Consider the following 18,990-nt stretch of genomic DNA (forward strand, 5'->3'; position numbering starts at 1 on the left):
TATGATAGGAAAGATGATACAAAACTGTTGAAAACAATGGAGGGGAGTTTGGCCGTATTCATGTGTAAAACCACTTTCCCACATATAGATTAATAGGCTATTTAGAAATGACGATACTTTAGGGACAATGAAAGGTACAGATCCTACAAAGTGTTCCCCCAAAACAACATATTATCTGGTCTGTCATAGAAACTGAAATTCTTATATTATTCTTCCCGTTGGATTAGAAGCTATGCATTAATATGCAAATAATATTTAGAAGACTGTATCATCATCTACTAATTATGAATTAGTAATAAATTAGTATATTAGCTTGCGCTCACAGCACATAAGCCAAGTACATGTGTTCTGATCAGAATACTAATACACTAATTAATGAGTAATCTAATTATAACTTGGACTAGAAATACTATTATCAGTGAAGGGAGCACAGATTTTGGTAGGGTAAGAAGGAAGTACCAAGACTAGGAAAAACTGAGGACACTGGGGTAGTGTGGCCATGCACTGTCAGTGGAGGAGAGGAAACAGAAAGAAACACTGAAAACATATTTTTCGTTCATTTTCTTGTTCTCACTTGCTGTGGAGAAATCAAAGGACTCTATCTAAATGAGAGAGGTTATAGGTAGTCTCTAGCGAACTGAGGGGCAACTGAGTAATCATCTGGATGAAACTACTTACTGGGAAAGGTGATAAAAGCCTGGCCCCTCATTCGTCCAGTCATCATTCGGAATTGAATCGGAGGTCCTTTTTTCTCCTGGAACCGAGCGAACAATGACACAAGATCTCTTTCAGTCACCCGAGGGCTAAGGTTCTTCAGGTATAACACCTAAAACAAATTGAGGATCAACCAAAATATCATATAAAGGAGGTAAGGCAACTCATTTTTTTTCTTTTTGAGACGAAGTCTCACTCTGTCACCCAGGCTGGAGTGCAGTGGCGCAATCTCTGCTCACTGCAACCTTGGCCTCCCGGGCTCAAGTGATTCTCATGCCTCAGCCTCCCGAGTAGCTGGGATTACAGTCATGTGCTACCACACCTGGCTAATTTTTGTATTTTTAGTAGACATGGGGTTTCACCATGTTGTCCAGGCTGGTCTTGAACTCCCGAACTCAGGTGATCCACCCGCCTTGGCCTCCCAAAGTGCTGGGATTACAGGCGTGAGACACCATGCCCAGCCGTAAGGCAACTCTTTCATTATGATTAGAATTAGTTTCACATAAAAATGGTGGATTGAACATATTCATTTAATTTCATTCCATCCAGAAAACTCTCTAAAACTACGGGAACTTAAAAAAAAAAAAAAAACACAAATCAACAAGGTCAGGAGGAACAAGAAAAGGAGACAAAAGCAATAATAATCTGGAAGATGAAAAATAATTGGATAAGCAGGAACCAACTCAGCACACTGAAGAAAGCTGAATTTTAAACTGGTAGTGGAGAAAGCCAAGAACACACCCGTCACCACTTAAGAATCCTTAAACAGTTCAGGAACTGATAATTTCACTTACCTTCAGAAATAAATGTGAAGGGATGGGGTTAAAATAAGGCAGATCAGTTGAAGGCTGTCAAAAAGCAAATATGATTTTTAAATACCCTCCCTCACAATATGCTATGGGGTAAAAGATAACTTGCCAATCCTGGTAGAAAACTTGAGGCTCATTGTCAGAAGATGGGGAATGCCACACATGGCTGAAGATGTGAACACTGTTTCTGAAAGCAAGGAGACTAAGAGAAAGAATGCATACTAAATGTTGAGGTCCTCCCAGTCCTTTTCTGCCATTTGGCTCCTAGAACGCTGGTAGTACCCTCGTAAGAAAGATTTTGGAACAGTCTTCTCTGGGAAAACTGGTAAGTCCTAGGAGGAAAGACATAAAAATACTGACTTGGGATGAGGAATTTCTCTAACAAATGACCCAGCCAGACCACTTTAAAGTGAAGCTCAAAGTCAACAAGTGCCACTTGTGTGCTCAGAGATTCCAATCTGCTTTTTAGTTCCTACTTCTAAAGTTGGGCATGGATTATCAGGCCTCTTAGGAAATCCTCTAATGTGAAAGAGAGAACACAACAAACATAAAGAAAAGAAAGGAAATAGGAAAAAACTTCAACAAACCATAACTAATATCCTCAGGAAAATAAGAGAAATTATTCTATCTATTAGGCATGGGAGGGTGGGTATGCTGGCTCACTCCTGTAATCCCAGTGCTTTGAGAGGCTGAGGTGAGAGGATCACTTGAGTCCAGGAGTTTGAGATCAGTCTGGGCAACACAGTGAGACCCTGTCTCTGCAAAAGAGACAGGGTGGCATGTGCTACTTGTGAGCAAACAGCACGCACCACCACAACTGGCCAATTTTACAAGTCCCAGCTATTTGGGAGGCTGAGGCAGGAGGATTACTGGAGCTCAGGAGTTTGAGGCTGTAGTGAACTATGATCACACCACACCACCACACTCCAGCCTGGGCAACAGAGTGAGACCCTGTTTCAAAAAAAAAAAAAAAAAAAATTCAACAGAACAAAAATGAGCTCTTATATGTGATTGAACGTAAGATGTTATTAGCTTAAAACAGATTGTTTTACCATGCCCTATACCTATAAAAGATACACAGAGGAAAATGGGAAAGATATCAAAGTATATCACTACAAAAAAAAAAAAAACCCAATGAACCACAAAGGAAGACAGCTGAGAGGGAGAGACAAAAGAGCTACAAGAGAGACAGAAAACAATTAAATGGCAATAGTAAGTCCTTTGCTAGCAATAATTACATTAAATATTAATAAACTCCCCAAGAGACAGAGTACCTGAATGGATAAACAAAATCCAACTATATGCTAGCTATTTTATGAGGCCAGGATTACCCTGAGACCAACCTAGACAAAAACATTATAAGAAAAATACAGACCAATATCCTTAATAAACAGATGTAAAAATCCTCAACAAAATATTACCAAACCAAATTCAACAGCACATTAAAAAGATCATACACCTTGACTAAGGAAGATTTATCCTTGGGATGCAAGGATGATTCAACATACAAAAATTGATCAATGTAATACAACGCATTAACAGAACAAAATATAAAAATTACATGATCATCTCAACAGATGCAGACAAAGCATTTGACAAAATCCAACATTGTTTCATGATGAAGACACTCAACTACTAATAGAAGGAATTTACCTCAACATAATAAAGGCCATATATGTAAAGTCCACAGCTATAATATTCAGTATTAAAAAACTGAAAGCTTTTCCTCTAAGATCAGGAACAAGGCATGGATACCTACTCACACCACTTCTATTCAACATAGTACTGGAAGTTCTAGCCAGAGCAAATAGGCAAGAAACAGAAATAAAATGCATCCAAATCAGAAAGAAAGAAGTAAAATTATCTCTGTTCACAGTTGAAATGATCATCCATGTAGAAAACACTAAAGACTCAACAACAAAAAATTAGACATCAGTAGAACGGGAAAAGCTGAAAGCTCTTCCTCTAAGAACTGGCAAAAGACAATAATGCTCGCTCTCACCACTCTTATTCAACACAGCAGTGAAAGTCTTAGCCAGAGCAATTAGACAAAGTAAAGACATAAAAGGCATACAAAACAAAAAGGAGGAAGTCAAATTGTCCCTGTTTGCAGACAACATGATCTTATATACAGAAAAACCTAAAAAAAAAAAAAACCTAAAGAGTCTACCAAAAAGCCCTTAGAACAGATACACAAATTCCATACAGTTGCAGGATACAAAATCAACACACAAAAATCAGTAGCATTTCTACACACAAACAGCAAACTAGCTGAAAAAGAAATCAGGAAAGCAATCTCACTTACAATAGCTACAAAAGGCAAAATAAAATACCTAGAAATAAATTCAGCCAAGGAGGTAAAAGGCCTCTACAAGAAAAACTACAAAACACTGATGAAAGAAAAGTGAAGAGGATACAAACAGAAAGATATTCCATGCTCATGGACTGAAAGAACATTGTTAAAATGACCATACTATCCAAATCAACCTACAGAATTAATGCAATCCCTATCAAAATACCAATGAGACTCTTCATAGAAAAAGAAAAAAAATCTTAAAATTTTTATGAAACCACAAAAGACTCTGAAGCCACAGCAATCCTGAACAAAAATAACAAAGCTGGAGGAACTGCACTACCAGACTTCAAAATGTACTACAAAACTGTAGTAACCAAAACAGCATGGTACTGGCATAAAAAGAGACACATGTAACTGTGGAACAGAATAGGGAACTCAGAAATTGACCCATGTATCTACAGCCAACTAATATTTTAATAAAGGCACCAAGAACATCAGTTGGGAAAAGACAGTCTCGTCAATAAGTGGTGCTGAGAAAACTGGATACCTATATGCATGAAGAATGAAACCGGACCCCCATCTCTCACCCTATACAAAAATCAACTCAAAATAGATCAAAGACCTAAATGTAAGACCTGAAACTATAAAACTACTAGGAAAAAACATAGGGGAAACATTTCAGGACACTGGTCTGGGAAAAGATTTTATGAATAAGACCTCAAAAGCACAGGCAACAAAAGCAAAAATAAACAAATGGGATTATATTAAACTAAAATCTTCTGCACATCAAAGGAAACAACAGAGTGAAAAGACAAACTACAGAATGGGAGAAAATATTTGCAAACTACTCACCCAACAGGGGATTAATGTCCAGACTATACAAGGAATTCAACATATTAACAGCATCAAAACAAACAACCTGATTTAAAAATGGGCAAATGATCTAAACAGCTATTTCTCCAAAGAAGACATGCAAATTGCCAACAAATATATGAAAAAATACTCAACATCACTAATCATCAGGAAAATGCAAATAAAAACCACAATGAGGCATCATCTCATTCCCGTTAGGATAGCTACTACTGGAAAGACAAAAGTTAACAAATGCTGGTGAGGATGTGGAGAAAAGCAAATTATTACAGACTGTTGGTGGGACTGTAAACTTTTACAGCCACTATGGGAGACAGTATGGAGGTTCCTCAACAAACTACAAATAGAACTACCATACGATCCAGCAATCCCACTACTGAGAATTTATCCAAAGAAAAGGAAATCAGTATATTGAAAAGACAATGGCATTCTCATATTTATTGCAGCACTATTCACAACAGCCAAGATATGAAATTAACCTAGGTGCCCAACAATGTGGTATATATACACAGTGGAATACTATTCAGCCATAAAAATAATGAAATCCTGTTATTCAGAGCAACGTGGATGGAACTAGAGAACATTATGTTTAGTGAAATAAACCAGGCACAGAAAGTTAAACACTGTACGTTTTCACTTATATGTGGGAGCTAAAAAGAACTGATTTCATAGAAGTAAAAAGTAGAACGGAGGATACTAGAGGCTGTGAAGGGTAGGAGGAAGGAAAGGATAGGGAGAGACTTGTTAAAGATGTAAAATTACAGTTTGATAAGAGGAATAGGTGCTAGTGTTCTATACCACTGTAGAATGGTTATAGTTAACAATAATATATAGTATCAAATAGCTAGAAGAAGGACATTGAATGTTCCCAACATGAAGAAATGATAAATACTTAAGATGGTAGATAAACTAATTACCCTGATCTGTTCACTATACATTATATGTATCGAAACATCAGTATGTACCCCATAAATATGTACAATTATTATAGGTCAATTTAAAAACTTTAAAAAGAAAATAAAATAATAAATCAAGGTTCACAAGTGCAGCAATCAAGACACTGATTTTTCTCCCTTGGGTACTTTGCAGCTGAGACAAGCTGCTACCTGGTGAATGGTGATACCATGTTTATTTGGCCCACAGTTCAAACAGCTTTCATGGAAGATCTCTTGAGAACATCACTTTTCTGTTTTAATTATACCGTTTTATTATTGGCATGGAATTATGACTATATTAACGGAAATAATAAAAAAGAAAAAAACCCAAAAAAGTTAGAACTAATTAACAAATTCAGTAAAGTTGCAGAATAAAAAATCAAAGTAGAAAAATTCAGTTGTGGTTTCTATACACTACCAGTGAACAATATGAAGAGGAAATTAAGAAAGGTATCCCATTTACAACAGTATTGAAAAGAATAAAATACTGAAGAAAGAACTTAACCAAGGAGGTGAAAGACTTGTACACTGAAAACTACAAATGTTGCTGAAAGAAATTAAAGAAGACACAAATAAATGAAAAGGTATCCTGTGTTCATGGATTAGAAGACTTAATATTAATATATCCAAACTATCCAAAGCAGTCTACAGATTCAATGCAATCTCTATCAAAGTCCCAATGGCATTTTTTACAGAAATAGAAAAAACAATCCCCAAATTCATATAGAACCACAGATGATACCAAATAGCCACAACAATCTTGGGAAAGAACAAAGCTAGAGGCCATACACTTTCTTATTTCACAACATATTACAAAGCTACAGTAATCAAAACAGTATGGTACTGGCATAAAACTGGACACATAGGTCAATGGAACCAATTTGAGAGTCTAAAAATAAACCCATGAAGCTACAGTCAACTGATCTTCTACAAGTGTGCCAAGAATATAACACGAGAAAAAGACAGTCTCTTTAACAAAATGTTGAGAAGACAGCCACATGCTAAATAATGAAATTGGACCCTTATCTTATGCCATACACACAAGTCAATTCAAAATGGATTAAAGATTTAAATATATGATCTGAGACTGTAAAACTCCTAGAAGAAAACGTAGAGGAAAACCTTCTTCACATTAGTCTTGGCAATGATTTCTTTGCTATGACACCAAAACCACATGCAACAAAAGCAGAAATAGATAAGTGGGACTACATCAAACTAAAAAGCCCTGCACAACAAAGGAAACAATAGAGTGAAAAGGCAACCTATGGAGTAACAGAAAATATTTGCAAACCATATTTAATATCTAAAATATATAAGGAACTCTACAACTTGATGGCAAGAAAACAACCTCATTAAAATATGGGCAAAAGACTTAAATAGACATTTCTCCAAAGAAGAGATACAAATAGCCAACAGGTATATGAAAAGATGCTCAATATTACTAATCAACAGAGAAACGCAAATGAAAAACACAATGAGATACCACATACCTGTTAGGATGGCCATTATCAAAAAAACCGAAAATTACAAATGTTGGCAAGGATATGAAGAAGTTGGAACCCTTGTGCACTGTTGATGGGAATGTAAAGTGGTACAGCTGCTATGAAGTACAGTGTGGAAGTTCCTCTGAAAATTAAAATTAGAACTACCATACAATCCAACAATCCCATTTCTGGGTATTTATCCAAAAGAGCTGAAATTAGCATCTCAAAGAGATATATGCATTCCTATGTTCACCCTGGCAATACTCACAATAGTCAACAGGTGGAAAAACCTAAATGTCCACTGACTTATGAATAGATAAAGAAAATGTGGCATATAAATACAATGGGGGCTGGGTGTGGTGGCTCACGCCTGTAATCTCAGCATTTTGGGAGGCTGAAGCGGGCAGATCATGAGGTCAGGAGTTTGAGACCAGCCTGGCCAACATAGTGAAACCCCATCTCTACTAAAAATGCAAAAAATTAACTGGGTGCGTTGGCGGGTGCCTGTAATTCCAGCTACATGGGAGGCTGTGACAGGAGAATTACTTGAACCTGGGAGGTAGAGGTTGCAGTGAACCGAGATCGTGCCACTGTACTCCAGCTTGGACGACAGTGCCAGACTCCATCTCAAATAAATAAATAAATAAAATAAATACAATGGAATATTATTTAGCCTTAAAAAAGTAGGAAATCCTATATGTCATTATGCTGTAACACGAATGAAACTCGAGGACTATAGGCTAAGTGAAATAAGCCAGTCACAGGACAAATATTGCATGATTCCACTTACTGAAGTATCTAAAGTAGTAAAACAGAAAGTAGAATGGTAGTCACCAGGGCTGGGAGAAGGAGGAAATGGGGAGTTGCTGTTCAACAGGTATAAAGTTTCAGTCATGCAAGAAAAAAAAGTTATATAGGTTTGCTGTACAACATTGCGCTTATTATTCACAACATTGTATTGTACACCTAAAAATTTGTTAAGAGGATAGATCTTGTGTTTTTAAAACACAATTTTAAAAAAATGGAGGAGGAAAAAAAATCTCATACATTACCTAGCATTAGTTATATCCTTTATAGCTTAAAGGAACTATGGAAGAATTCAGACAGGAGCAGCAAAAGCAAAGAAAAAGCAAATATACCTCTTAAATGACTTAAGTGCTGAAAGGTATAAATAAATATATTAAATATTGTTAACAAGTAGTAGAATCTTTAAGTTTCAAAATCTTTAAAACCTGGATATTAACATATATAGCATTTATGTATGTTCATATCTTAAAGGCAAGGGCATAGAATAATTGACTTGCCTATGCTCTCAAATACTAATCATGAAAATATCAAATTAAATAACCATAGAAAGGGGTATGTGAAAACAAACTTCGAGTTTCTCATCCATTAGGAAAGACCCATACTAAGACTGTTCCCTTTGATATGAATTTTTTTTTTTTGAGATGGAGTTTCACTCTTGTTGCCCAAGCTGGAGTGCAATGGCGTGATCTCGGCTCACTGCAACCACCGCCTCCCAGGTTCAAGCGATTCTCCTGCCTCAGCCTCCCCAGTAGCTGGGATTACAGGTGCGCGCCACCACACCCAGCTATTTTTTTATATTTTTAGTAGAAATGGGGTTTTACCATGTTAGCCAGGCTGGTCTCAAATTCCTGACCTCAGGTGATCCGCCCGCCTCAGCCTCCCAAAGTGCTGGGATTACAGGTGTGAGCCACTGCACCTGGCCAATATGAATATTTTTTAAAAATAAAGAGGACTTCTGGTTGAGGTGGCTCTGTCAGGGGATGCTGGGATGCATCCCCTCTGCATATATACACACATAAGTGCAGACTTGTATGTACGTATGAATGTATCCACAACATACATAACACACACACACACACACACAGATACAGCTAGGTTCAAAAACAAGATAAACAAAGCTGTGAAAAAGAAAAACAGAGCCTCCAAATGATAATACAGCATAAAGCTCTTCCTGGTATCCCTATGCAATACATGGTATTATTTTACATGCTTTCAACTTCATATAATATAGCCCTTTATATAAACAATATGCATTCTTCTACAGCTACATTTTTAAAAACTCTTTAAAAATGTATTTTAATTTTAGAACAGTTTTGGATTTATAGAAAAATTTAGAATACAGAGAACTCCCATCTACCCCATGGTTTTCCCTGTTATTAATATCTTACATTAAGGTAATGTAATGTAATCTCACATTAATATGTTGTTACAATTAATGAAGCAGTATTGATACATTATTATTAACCAAAGTCCATAGTTTAGATTTCCTTAGTTTTTACCTAATGTCCTTTTTCTGTTCTAGGATCTAGGTTACATTACATTTAGACTGGGGTTATGGATTATTGGGAAGAAAACCACACAGGAGAAGTACAGTTTTGATCACATAATGTTAAGCATACATACAATCAATATGATTCATCAATATGATTAACAACTATTGGTGTTGGCCTTAATCACCTGGCTTAGGTAGTGTTTGTCAGATTTCTTCTTGAAAAGTTACTCTTTTTTCCTGCTTTTTCTTCCTGTACTCTTTTGGAAAGAAGTCATTATGAGCAGCTCAAAACTAAGGAATGGGGAGTTACGCTTTCCCTCCCTGAGGCAGAGTATCTACATAAGTTGTATGAAATTCTTTTTCATGGGAGGTGTATATTTCTGTTCCTCTATATATTTGTTTACTCAATCACTTATTTATATCACCTGGACTCATGGATGTTTATTCTATACATTGGATTATCCAACATTATTTTAGTTGCACAAATTGTTCCAGCTTTAGTCATTGGAAGCTCTTTCATTTGGCTCCTGTATTCCTTTGCAATACCAATGTCAAAAAACAACATAAAATCATGTCAAAGAACAATAAAATAATGATTTTAAGATAATGATTTATTTTATCTTAGTTTGTTGCACAAGTTGTTCTGGCTTTAGTCATTGGAAGCTCTTTCATTTGGCTCCTGTATTCCTTTGAAATATCCCCAATGTCAAAAAACATAAAATCATCATGTCGAAGAATAAAATAATGATTTAAGATAATGATTTATTTTATTTTATTTAGTTTGCTGCATAAATTGTTCTGGCTTTAGTCATTGGAAGCTCTTTCATTTGGCTCCTGTATTCCTTTGAAATACCCCTAATGTCAAAAAAACAACATAAAATCATCATGTCAAAGAACAATAAAATGATTTTATATTGTTCTTTTTAGCACTTCCTTACTTTCTGGCACTACAAGATGCACAAGGCTCATCTTGTATATTTCCTGCCCCAGTATTAGAAGCAGCCATTTCTCTAAGGAGCCCTGGTTCATTTTATTAGAAAATGGTATTAGAAACCAAGATAAGGTTGCTGTGCAAGCTCATTGCTACTGGTGTGTCCTTTCATTTGGGTCCTTTCAGCTCACAGAACAAAAAATATTTATTTATACTAATCCATGTCTACATAAACACATATAAATATTTCTATATGTAAACACTTATATCCATACTAAGTTAAACATGAATTCGTCCTGATGTCTCCAACTGTAAACCATTATCACATGGATCATTTCAGCTTCCTCCTTTTACTTATCTGTAGATTGCAACAGTGAGAAACCTGGCCCCCACCATCTGCCATCCATTTACTTAATTGTTCCATTCCATTATGCATGTATAACAGTATCAGAATTGTTACTCCCTAAGTAACCAGTACCTGCCATGGGACATAACCTTATCAACAAGGGTACTGTGCTTATGTGAAGTCCCATTTGCTTTTAGTCTTTCAGACTCCACGTATTTCCAAAGATGCTTAGTTCAGCATCTTTTCCCCCATCCGTTTGATGAGGTTGTTTTACAGTTAGACTCTCTTCTCACTGTCTGCATTCTTTCCTAGGGTCCCTCAACCTTCTAAATGACTTTTTAACATTTGCATACATTAAGTGTCACTCTGTGCTATGTAGTTTAATGGGTTTTGACAAATGCATGTCTTGCCTCTACAACTACAGTATTATACAGAATAATTTTACTGCCCTAAAGATTCCCTGTTTCATCTATTCCTCCCTTCTCCATTCCCCTCAAACCCTTGGCAGCCATTTATTATCTGTCTATAGTTTTCCCTCTTCCAGAATGTCATATAATGAAATCATACAATATGCGGTCTTTCCATACTAGCTTCTTTCAGCTATTAATATACGTCTAAAGTTCCTCTATGTCTTTTTGTTGCTGGACAGTGCATTTCTTTTTATTGCTGAATTATATTCCATTGTATAGATCTGCCACAAGTGAATGTATCCATTAACCTATTGGAGGACATCTTGACTGCTTCCAGTTTTTGGCAATTATGAATAAAGCTACTACGAACATTCACATGGCAGTTTTTGTTGAACACAGGCTTTTCAAATCAACTGGGTAAATAAGTAGGAATGCAGTAGTTGGACTGTGTGGTAAAATAATGTTCAGCTTTGTAAGAGGTGGCCAACCTGTCTTCCAAAGAGGTTGTATTCCCACCAGCAATGAATAAAAGTCCCAGACTTCATGACTATGAAATATATCCATAAAAAAAAAAAAAAAAAAAACCTGCAGCCAGGCACGGTAGCTCATGCCTGTAATCCCAGCACTGTGGGAGGCCGAGGCGAGCAAATCACTTGAGGTCAGGAGTTCGAGACCAGCCTGGCCAATATGGCAAAACCCCATCTCTACTAAAAATACAAAATTAGCTGGGCGTGGTGGCTCGCACCTGTAGCCAGCTATGTGGGAAGCTGAAGTAGGAGAATTGCTTGAACCTGGGAGGCAGAGGTTGCAGTGAGCTGAGACTGCACCACTGCACTCCAATCTGGGTGAAAGCGAGTGAGACTCTGCCTCAAAACACAAAACAAAACAAAACTGCACTTGTATCTTCTACATCTATAATTTTTTAAAAAGTTCCTGTTGCTCTGCTTCCTGAACAGAATTTGGTATTGTCAGTTTTATTATAGACTTTAGCCATTCTAGTAGGTGTGTAGTGGCACTTCTTATTTTTCAATTCTCTGATGACAAATAAAAATGAGCTTCTTTTCGTATGCTTATTTGCCATGTATATATCTTCTGTGGTGAGGTGTTTTTTCTTATTTTTTACCCATTTTTTAAATTGAGTTTTTTAATACTGTTGAATTTTGGGAATTCTTTGTGTATTTTGGATACAAGTTTTTTATTAGACGTGAGTTTTGCAAATATTTTTCTAGTCTGTGGCTTGTCTTGATTCTCTTAAAAGTGTTTTTCATATAGCAGAAGTTTATAATGTTAATAAAGTCTGACTTACCAATTGTTCCTTACATATATTGTACTTTTGGTGATATATCTGATAAATACATCATCAAACACAAGGTCACTTAGATTTTAATCTTTTTCTTCTAGAAGTTTTATAGTATTGTGTTTTATATTTAGGTCTATGACAATTATGAGTTAATTTTTATGAAGGATGTAAGGTTTGTATCTAGATTCTTTTTTTTAAAATGTGGCTATTCAGTTGCTCTAGCACCATTTGTTGAAAAGACTATTCTTTCTCCACTAAACTGTCCTTGATCCCTTGTCAAATATCAATTTACTGTATTTATGTGGGTCTAATCCTTGGGTCTCTATTCTACTCCATTGATCCGTGTGTCTTTTTTTCCCCCATCAACACCACACCATGCTACTTGATTATAGTAACTCTTGAAGTTGGGTAGTGTCAGTCCTCCAAATTTGTTCTTCTTCAGGAGTGTGTTACATGTTCTGGGTCTTTTGTCTTTTCATATAAACTTAGAATCAGTTCCTAAATATCCACAAAATAACATGCTGGGATTTCATTGGGATTGTGTGGAATCTACAAATCAATTTGAGAAGAACTGATATCTTAACAATATTAAGTCTTTCAATCCAAGAACACAAAACGTCTCTGTGTTTATTTAGATCTTATTTAATTTTTCATCAGTTTTACACTTTTGTGCATATAGAACCTGTACATACTTTGTTAAATTTATACCTAAGTATTTCATTCTTTTCTGATGCTATTGTAAATGGTGTTGTTTTTAATTTCAAATTCCAATTGTTCATTTCTGGTATAGAGGAAAGCAATTGACTTTTGTGGATAAACCTTGTAACCTCCAAGCTATACTAATCTACTAGTTCCAAGAGTTGTTTGTTAGTTTGTTTTTTGGCTGATTCTTTGGGATTCTCTACACAGACATACATGTTACTTGTGAACAAAGAGAGTTTTATTTTTTCCTTCCCAATCTGTATACTTTTAATTTCCTTCATTTGTTTTACTGCTGTAGCTGGTACTTCTAGTACAGTGTCAAAAAGAAGTGGGGAAAGGGGACATTTTTGCCTTATTTCTGATCAAAGGGGAAAGCATCCAGTTTCTATTAAGTATGATGTTAGCTGTAGGGTGTTGTAGATATTCTTTATCAAGTTGAGGATGTTATAGTCTATTCCTACTTTGCTGAGTTTTATCATGAATCGATGTTAAGATATTTCAAATGTTTTTCTACATCAAATGAAGTGACCATATGATTTTTCTTCTTTAGTCTATTGATGTGGCGGATTATATTAATTGAATTTCAAATGTTGAACCTATGGTGGATATCTGGAAGAAATCATACTTGATCACAGTATATAATTATTTTTATACATTATTGAATTTGATTACCTAACATTTTGATTTCTCAATCAATATTTCAATCAAATGTTTTGATTTTCCTAACATAGAGGATTCTTGCTTCTATACACATGAGGGATACTGTCTGTAGTTTTTTGTCATTGTAATGTCTTTATCTGGTTTTGGTACTAAGCTAAGGCTGGTCTCATGAATTAAGAAGTGTTCCCTCTGCTTCTGTTTTCTGAAAAAAGATTGTAAAAAATGAGTATTATTTTATATGCTTCCACTTTCACCCTTCTCTTAGCCATATCAATTGTACTTCTTTATATAATTTTTTTTTAGTAATTGCCTTAGAGTTTGCAATATACACTTACAACTGATCTAAGTCCACTCTCAGATAAAACTATACCACTTCATGGATAGTGCAAATACCTTATAACAAAGACAAATTTGTATTATATATATACACTAATTCCTGCAACCTATCCCTTATAATATCACTGTTACTCATTTCACTTATCCATATACTATAATTATCCAACACATTCCTATTATTACTTTGAAAAGTTTCATTCTAGATTGTTTTAAAATGAGAAAATAAAAGACTTTATTTTACCTTAATGCATTCTCCTATGCTCTTTCTTTCTTTATGCAGATCTGAGTTTCTGACATATATAATTTTGCTTATCTCTGGAGAACTTTTTTCGAAAGCCTTTTTTTTTCCCTACAAGGTGGGATTTACTGGTGAAAAATTCCCTCAGTTTTGTTTGTCTGAGAAAGTCTTTATTATTTTTCCTTCACTTTTGAAGGATTTTTTTTTTTTTTGCTGGATAAATAATTCTAGGTGGGTGTTTTCTTTTTACTTTCGACACAAATATTTCACACTACTCTCTTGCTTGCACAGTTGCTGATGAGAAATGTAATTCTTATCTTCGTTTCTATACAGGTAAAGTATTTTCTCTGGCTGTTTTTAAAATCTTTTCTTTGTCTTTCTGTAGTTTGAACATGATATGCTTAGGTGTAGTTTTGGTATTTATCCTGCTTGGTGTTCTTGGAGCTTCCCAGGTCTATGGTTTGTTATCTGCTATTAATTTTGGAAAATTCTCAGCCATTACTACTTCAAATATTTCTTCTCCTTCTTTTTCTCTTCTCCTTTTGGTATTCCAATAACATGTATGTTATACTCTGAAACTGTCCCATAGTTGTTGGATATTCTGTTCCTTTTTTTCAGTCTTTTTTTCCTTTGTATTTCAGCATGGGAAGTTTTTATTGCCATGTCTTCAAGCTTACTGATTCCTTCCTTGGCTGTTTCCAACTTACTGATGAGCCTATCAAAGGCATTCTTCATTTGTTACAGTGTTTTTGATTTCTAGCATCTCCTTTTGATTCTTTCTTAGAGTTTCTCTCTGTTTAGATTAGCCATCTGGTCTTGCATGTTATCTACTTTTATTCATAGCCTACTTAGTATATTAATCGTGGTTATTTTAAATTCCACATCTGATAATTCCAAAACCTGAATTTGGTTCTCATGCTTGTTTTGCCTCTTCAGACTGTGTTTTTTTTTTTTTTTTTTTCTTTTGCTTTTTTTTTTTTTTAGCATACGTTATAATTTCTTTTGTTGAAAACTAGACATGATCTATCAAGTAATAGGAACTAATCCAAAGAGGCCATTAGTATGAGGTTTTATGTTAATCTGGCCAGGAGTTGGACTGTGCTTAATGTTTGATGTAGCTGTAGGTGTCAGAAGTTTCTGTTTCTCCTAGTGTCTTTTGGTCTCCCTTGTTTCCTTTGGATTTACAAAAAAACCAAAACAAATCAAAACAAAACAACAACAAAAAAACCTCCTTAAATAGAGTCTGATCCTTGCAGGTCTTTCAGCTATAATCCATGGTTATTATACTGAAGCTCTGTTGATGTAGTAGCAAGGTGTGGAAGGGGAGGCATTCTCTGATCCTATGAAGAAGTCTCAGTCTTTTAGTGTGCCTGTGTCTCCAGCCTGTAACCTTCACAAGCATTTCACAGCTTTTTTTTTTTCTTTTAGATGAGACAGGAAGGCTAGAAGAGCCTGGAGTTGTATAAGGCTTTGGTAAAGTTGTTTTCCTTGCTGGGTAGCCCTTCGCTAAGTAGAAAGTTCTGGATACACTTAAAAATGATAATGTTTCCTCTATCCATGCCAGAAACGAGATTTTTTTTTCTTAGGTCTTTACCTTGAAACTTGTGGGGTTCCTGGAAGCAATCAAAACCTCTAAGACTGTGGGCCCCAGGAGTTTTGTCATTCCTACACTAGTCTACGCTCTGACTCCAGCAATTTGTCAAAGTTACCACCTAAGTGTTTCTACCAGTTTATGTCTCCAGTGCCTTTTGCTCCTGATAAGCAAATCTGGGATGTGATTTTCTGTAACTCCCTGTTTCTTCATATTTCAGGATTACAGTTTGCTCTGTGACTTAAATTTTCTGTTGGGTCTAAGAAAAGTCATTGATTTTTAGTTTGTTCAACTGTTTTTCTTATTGTAAGACAGGAGTGATGACTTCTAAGGACTTCACATGTTGAAGCTGAAACTAGAAATCTGCAACTAGCTATTTTTATTCAAAATTATGTTTGTGAGTTTCATCCAAATTGATACCTATAATTCTATTTTATTCATTTTCTCTACTGTGTAGTATTCTATTTTATAAACATACAATGTTTTATCCATACTCCTGCTGATGAACAATGCTACAACAAGCATCATTATAACATCTCCTAATGTGCATGTCTAAGAGTTTCTCTAGGATAGATAATGAAGAGTGAGACTGCTGACTTCCAGTGTATGAAGATCTTCAATTTTACTAGACATTGCCATGATGTTCTTGGAAGTGATTGTATTCATTTATATTCCCCCGGAGGTATATTAGAGTTCTTATTGTTTTTCTTTTTTCTTTTTTTTTTTGAGACAGAGTCTTGCTCTGTCACCCAAGCTGGAGTGCTGGAGTGCAGTGGCATGATCTCGGGTCACTGCAACCTCCACCTCCTGGGTTCAAGGTGCTCATGCCTCAGCCTCCTGAGCAGCTGCGATTATAAGTGTGTGCCATCAAACTTGGCTAATTTTTAGTAGAGACAGGGTTTTGCCACATTGGCCAGGCTGGTGTCGAACTCCTGACCTCAGGTGATCCACCGGCCTTGGCCTCCCAAAGTGCTGAGGTTACATAGAGTTCTTACTGTTTCATATGCTCACCAATACTTGGCATTGTCAGGCCTTTAAATATATGCCAGCATTCTAAGTACTAAATGTATATATCATAGTATAGATTTATTTTGCATTTTATTGATTACTAATGAGATTTCTTAAGTCTATTGGCCACTGGTGTTTTTGCCTCTGTGAATTGCCTGTTATATCTGTTTTTATAAACACTTTTATTCTTATTGTGTTGTTTGTATTTTTCTTATTGATTTGTAGGGAAGGATCTCCTTAAAATGATTCAAAAAGCACAAACCATTGAATAAAATACTGATAATCTGATAACATTAAAATGAAAGACTTTTGCTCAACAAAAGACATCAGGAACAAAGTTAAAAGGTAAGTCATCCACTGGGCAAAGATATTTGCTAAACAACAGAAAGGATTCATATGCAGAATTTAAAAATAATCCCTATAAATAAATATGAAAAAACAAACGATTAAATATTCAGCAAAGGAATATAACAGGTAACTCACAGAAAGTTCCTCAAAGGCTAATAAATGTTAAGAATACATGCATAACCTCACTGGAAATCAGAAACATGCAAATTAAAACAATGAGATATCTTTTCAAGCTGATTAGGCTGGCAAAATAATACTCCAAAGTTTTGGCAAGGACGTGAAGAGGATCTCTGAAACCCTGTTCCATTGAAATTGAGATATACATACCCTATATATCACAGTAATTCCACTCCCAGGCATATAACCTAGAACGATGATTCTTAAATTGTTACTCTCAGACCAGCAGGATCAGAATCTCTTGGGAACTTGTTGGAAATGCAAATTCTCAGGCCCCACTCCAGATCTACTGAGTCAAAATTTCTGGGGGTGGAGTCTAGCAATCTGTGTTTTAATAAGCCCTCCAGGCAATTCTGATGCACACTAACATTTGAGACATGTAATAGAATGACACCTTCCCAACACTTTTGATTGAGATCCACACGAAGAACTGCATTCTTCAACGTGGCCCCACACACATTATCTCACATATACACAAACACATATTAAAAATAAAATGCTTTAAGAAACAGTAATTACCCTAACATACTGTAGGGAACGCTTTTTGATATTTTCTATTCTATTCCATTTCATTAAAAAAATTCCATTGGTTGTAACCTACTAATTGTAATCTAAGTTTGAAAAAGTCTGGCATATGTGCAACAAGAGGTGTACGATAATACTTGCTGCAGAATTAACTGTAATAGCAAAATAACAGAAAGAACAAATCCTCAGGAAAATGGATAAATATAATAAATGATGGTCTATTTCTACAATGGAATACTATATAGTTCCTTGTATCTTTAGAAATAAATTTCAAAAGCATTATGCATATCGAGTCAAAAAGGTTGTAAAATGATAGAGTATGTCATCTATATCGTTTTAAAACATATAAAACTATATGTTATTTGTGAATATATGGCTATGTAGCAAAAATATAAAAACGTGCACAGGAATTATAAATAGCAAATTCAGGATAGTGGTTACATCTGGAAAGGATAAAGGAGAATGGGATTGGTGAGGAATATGTGGAAGTCTTCAGGAATATCTGTAATGCTTTATTATTTTTTTAATTAAGCAAATATGGAAAATATTAGGAATTTATAATGATTAATAAAGGTTGGCTGGCTACACAGGTATTTGCTACATTATTCTATATAACTTTTGGTATATTAATATTTCATAACAAAAAGTAAATAAAAACAAAGCTACCCTTGAATTAATAGTATAAATACCTCTGAACTACTAGAAATTCAATCAGTCAAATAAACTGTTTTAATATCCCTCATCTAGAATGATTTTTTTTTTTAATTCAGAGACAGTCAAAAACTAACATTATATTTTTGGTTTTGTTTTTTAAATTAGACACAACAAAGTATATGCTCCAGGGGCTTGTGTTGTCTCTTCGGGTAATATAGTAATGAAGAGTTTTCCATTCTAGATGTAACATATAACATGAATGTGAAATAATGATTTGATCAATAAAATAAGAGTTATTTACGTTATTTAGTTACATATTGGACAATTTCTTTTCTTTTTTTTTTTTTTTTTTTTTTT

At 35.1% G+C, this 18,990-nt stretch overlaps 1 protein-coding gene across 8 annotated transcripts in view; it reads right to left on the reverse strand.

Moving 5' to 3' along the window:
* RBM41 (RNA binding motif protein 41) overlaps positions 1-18,990 on the reverse strand; it is a 68,294-nt gene that overhangs the window by 16,429 nt on the left and 32,875 nt on the right. For all 8 annotated transcript variants that reach the window (XM_058441384.1, XM_032757425.2, XM_032757423.2 and 5 more), the window contains one exon: positions 679-826. In XM_058441384.1, coding sequence (XP_058297367.1) covers positions 679-826 — 148 coding nt within the window. The remainder of the gene's footprint in view (positions 1-678; positions 827-18,990) is intronic.

This window comes from Hylobates moloch, unplaced genomic scaffold (genome assembly GCF_009828535.3).
Source record: "Hylobates moloch isolate HMO894 unplaced genomic scaffold, HMol_V3 SCAFFOLD_7, whole genome shotgun sequence".
Classification (NCBI taxonomy): Eukaryota; Metazoa; Chordata; class Mammalia; order Primates; family Hylobatidae; genus Hylobates; species Hylobates moloch.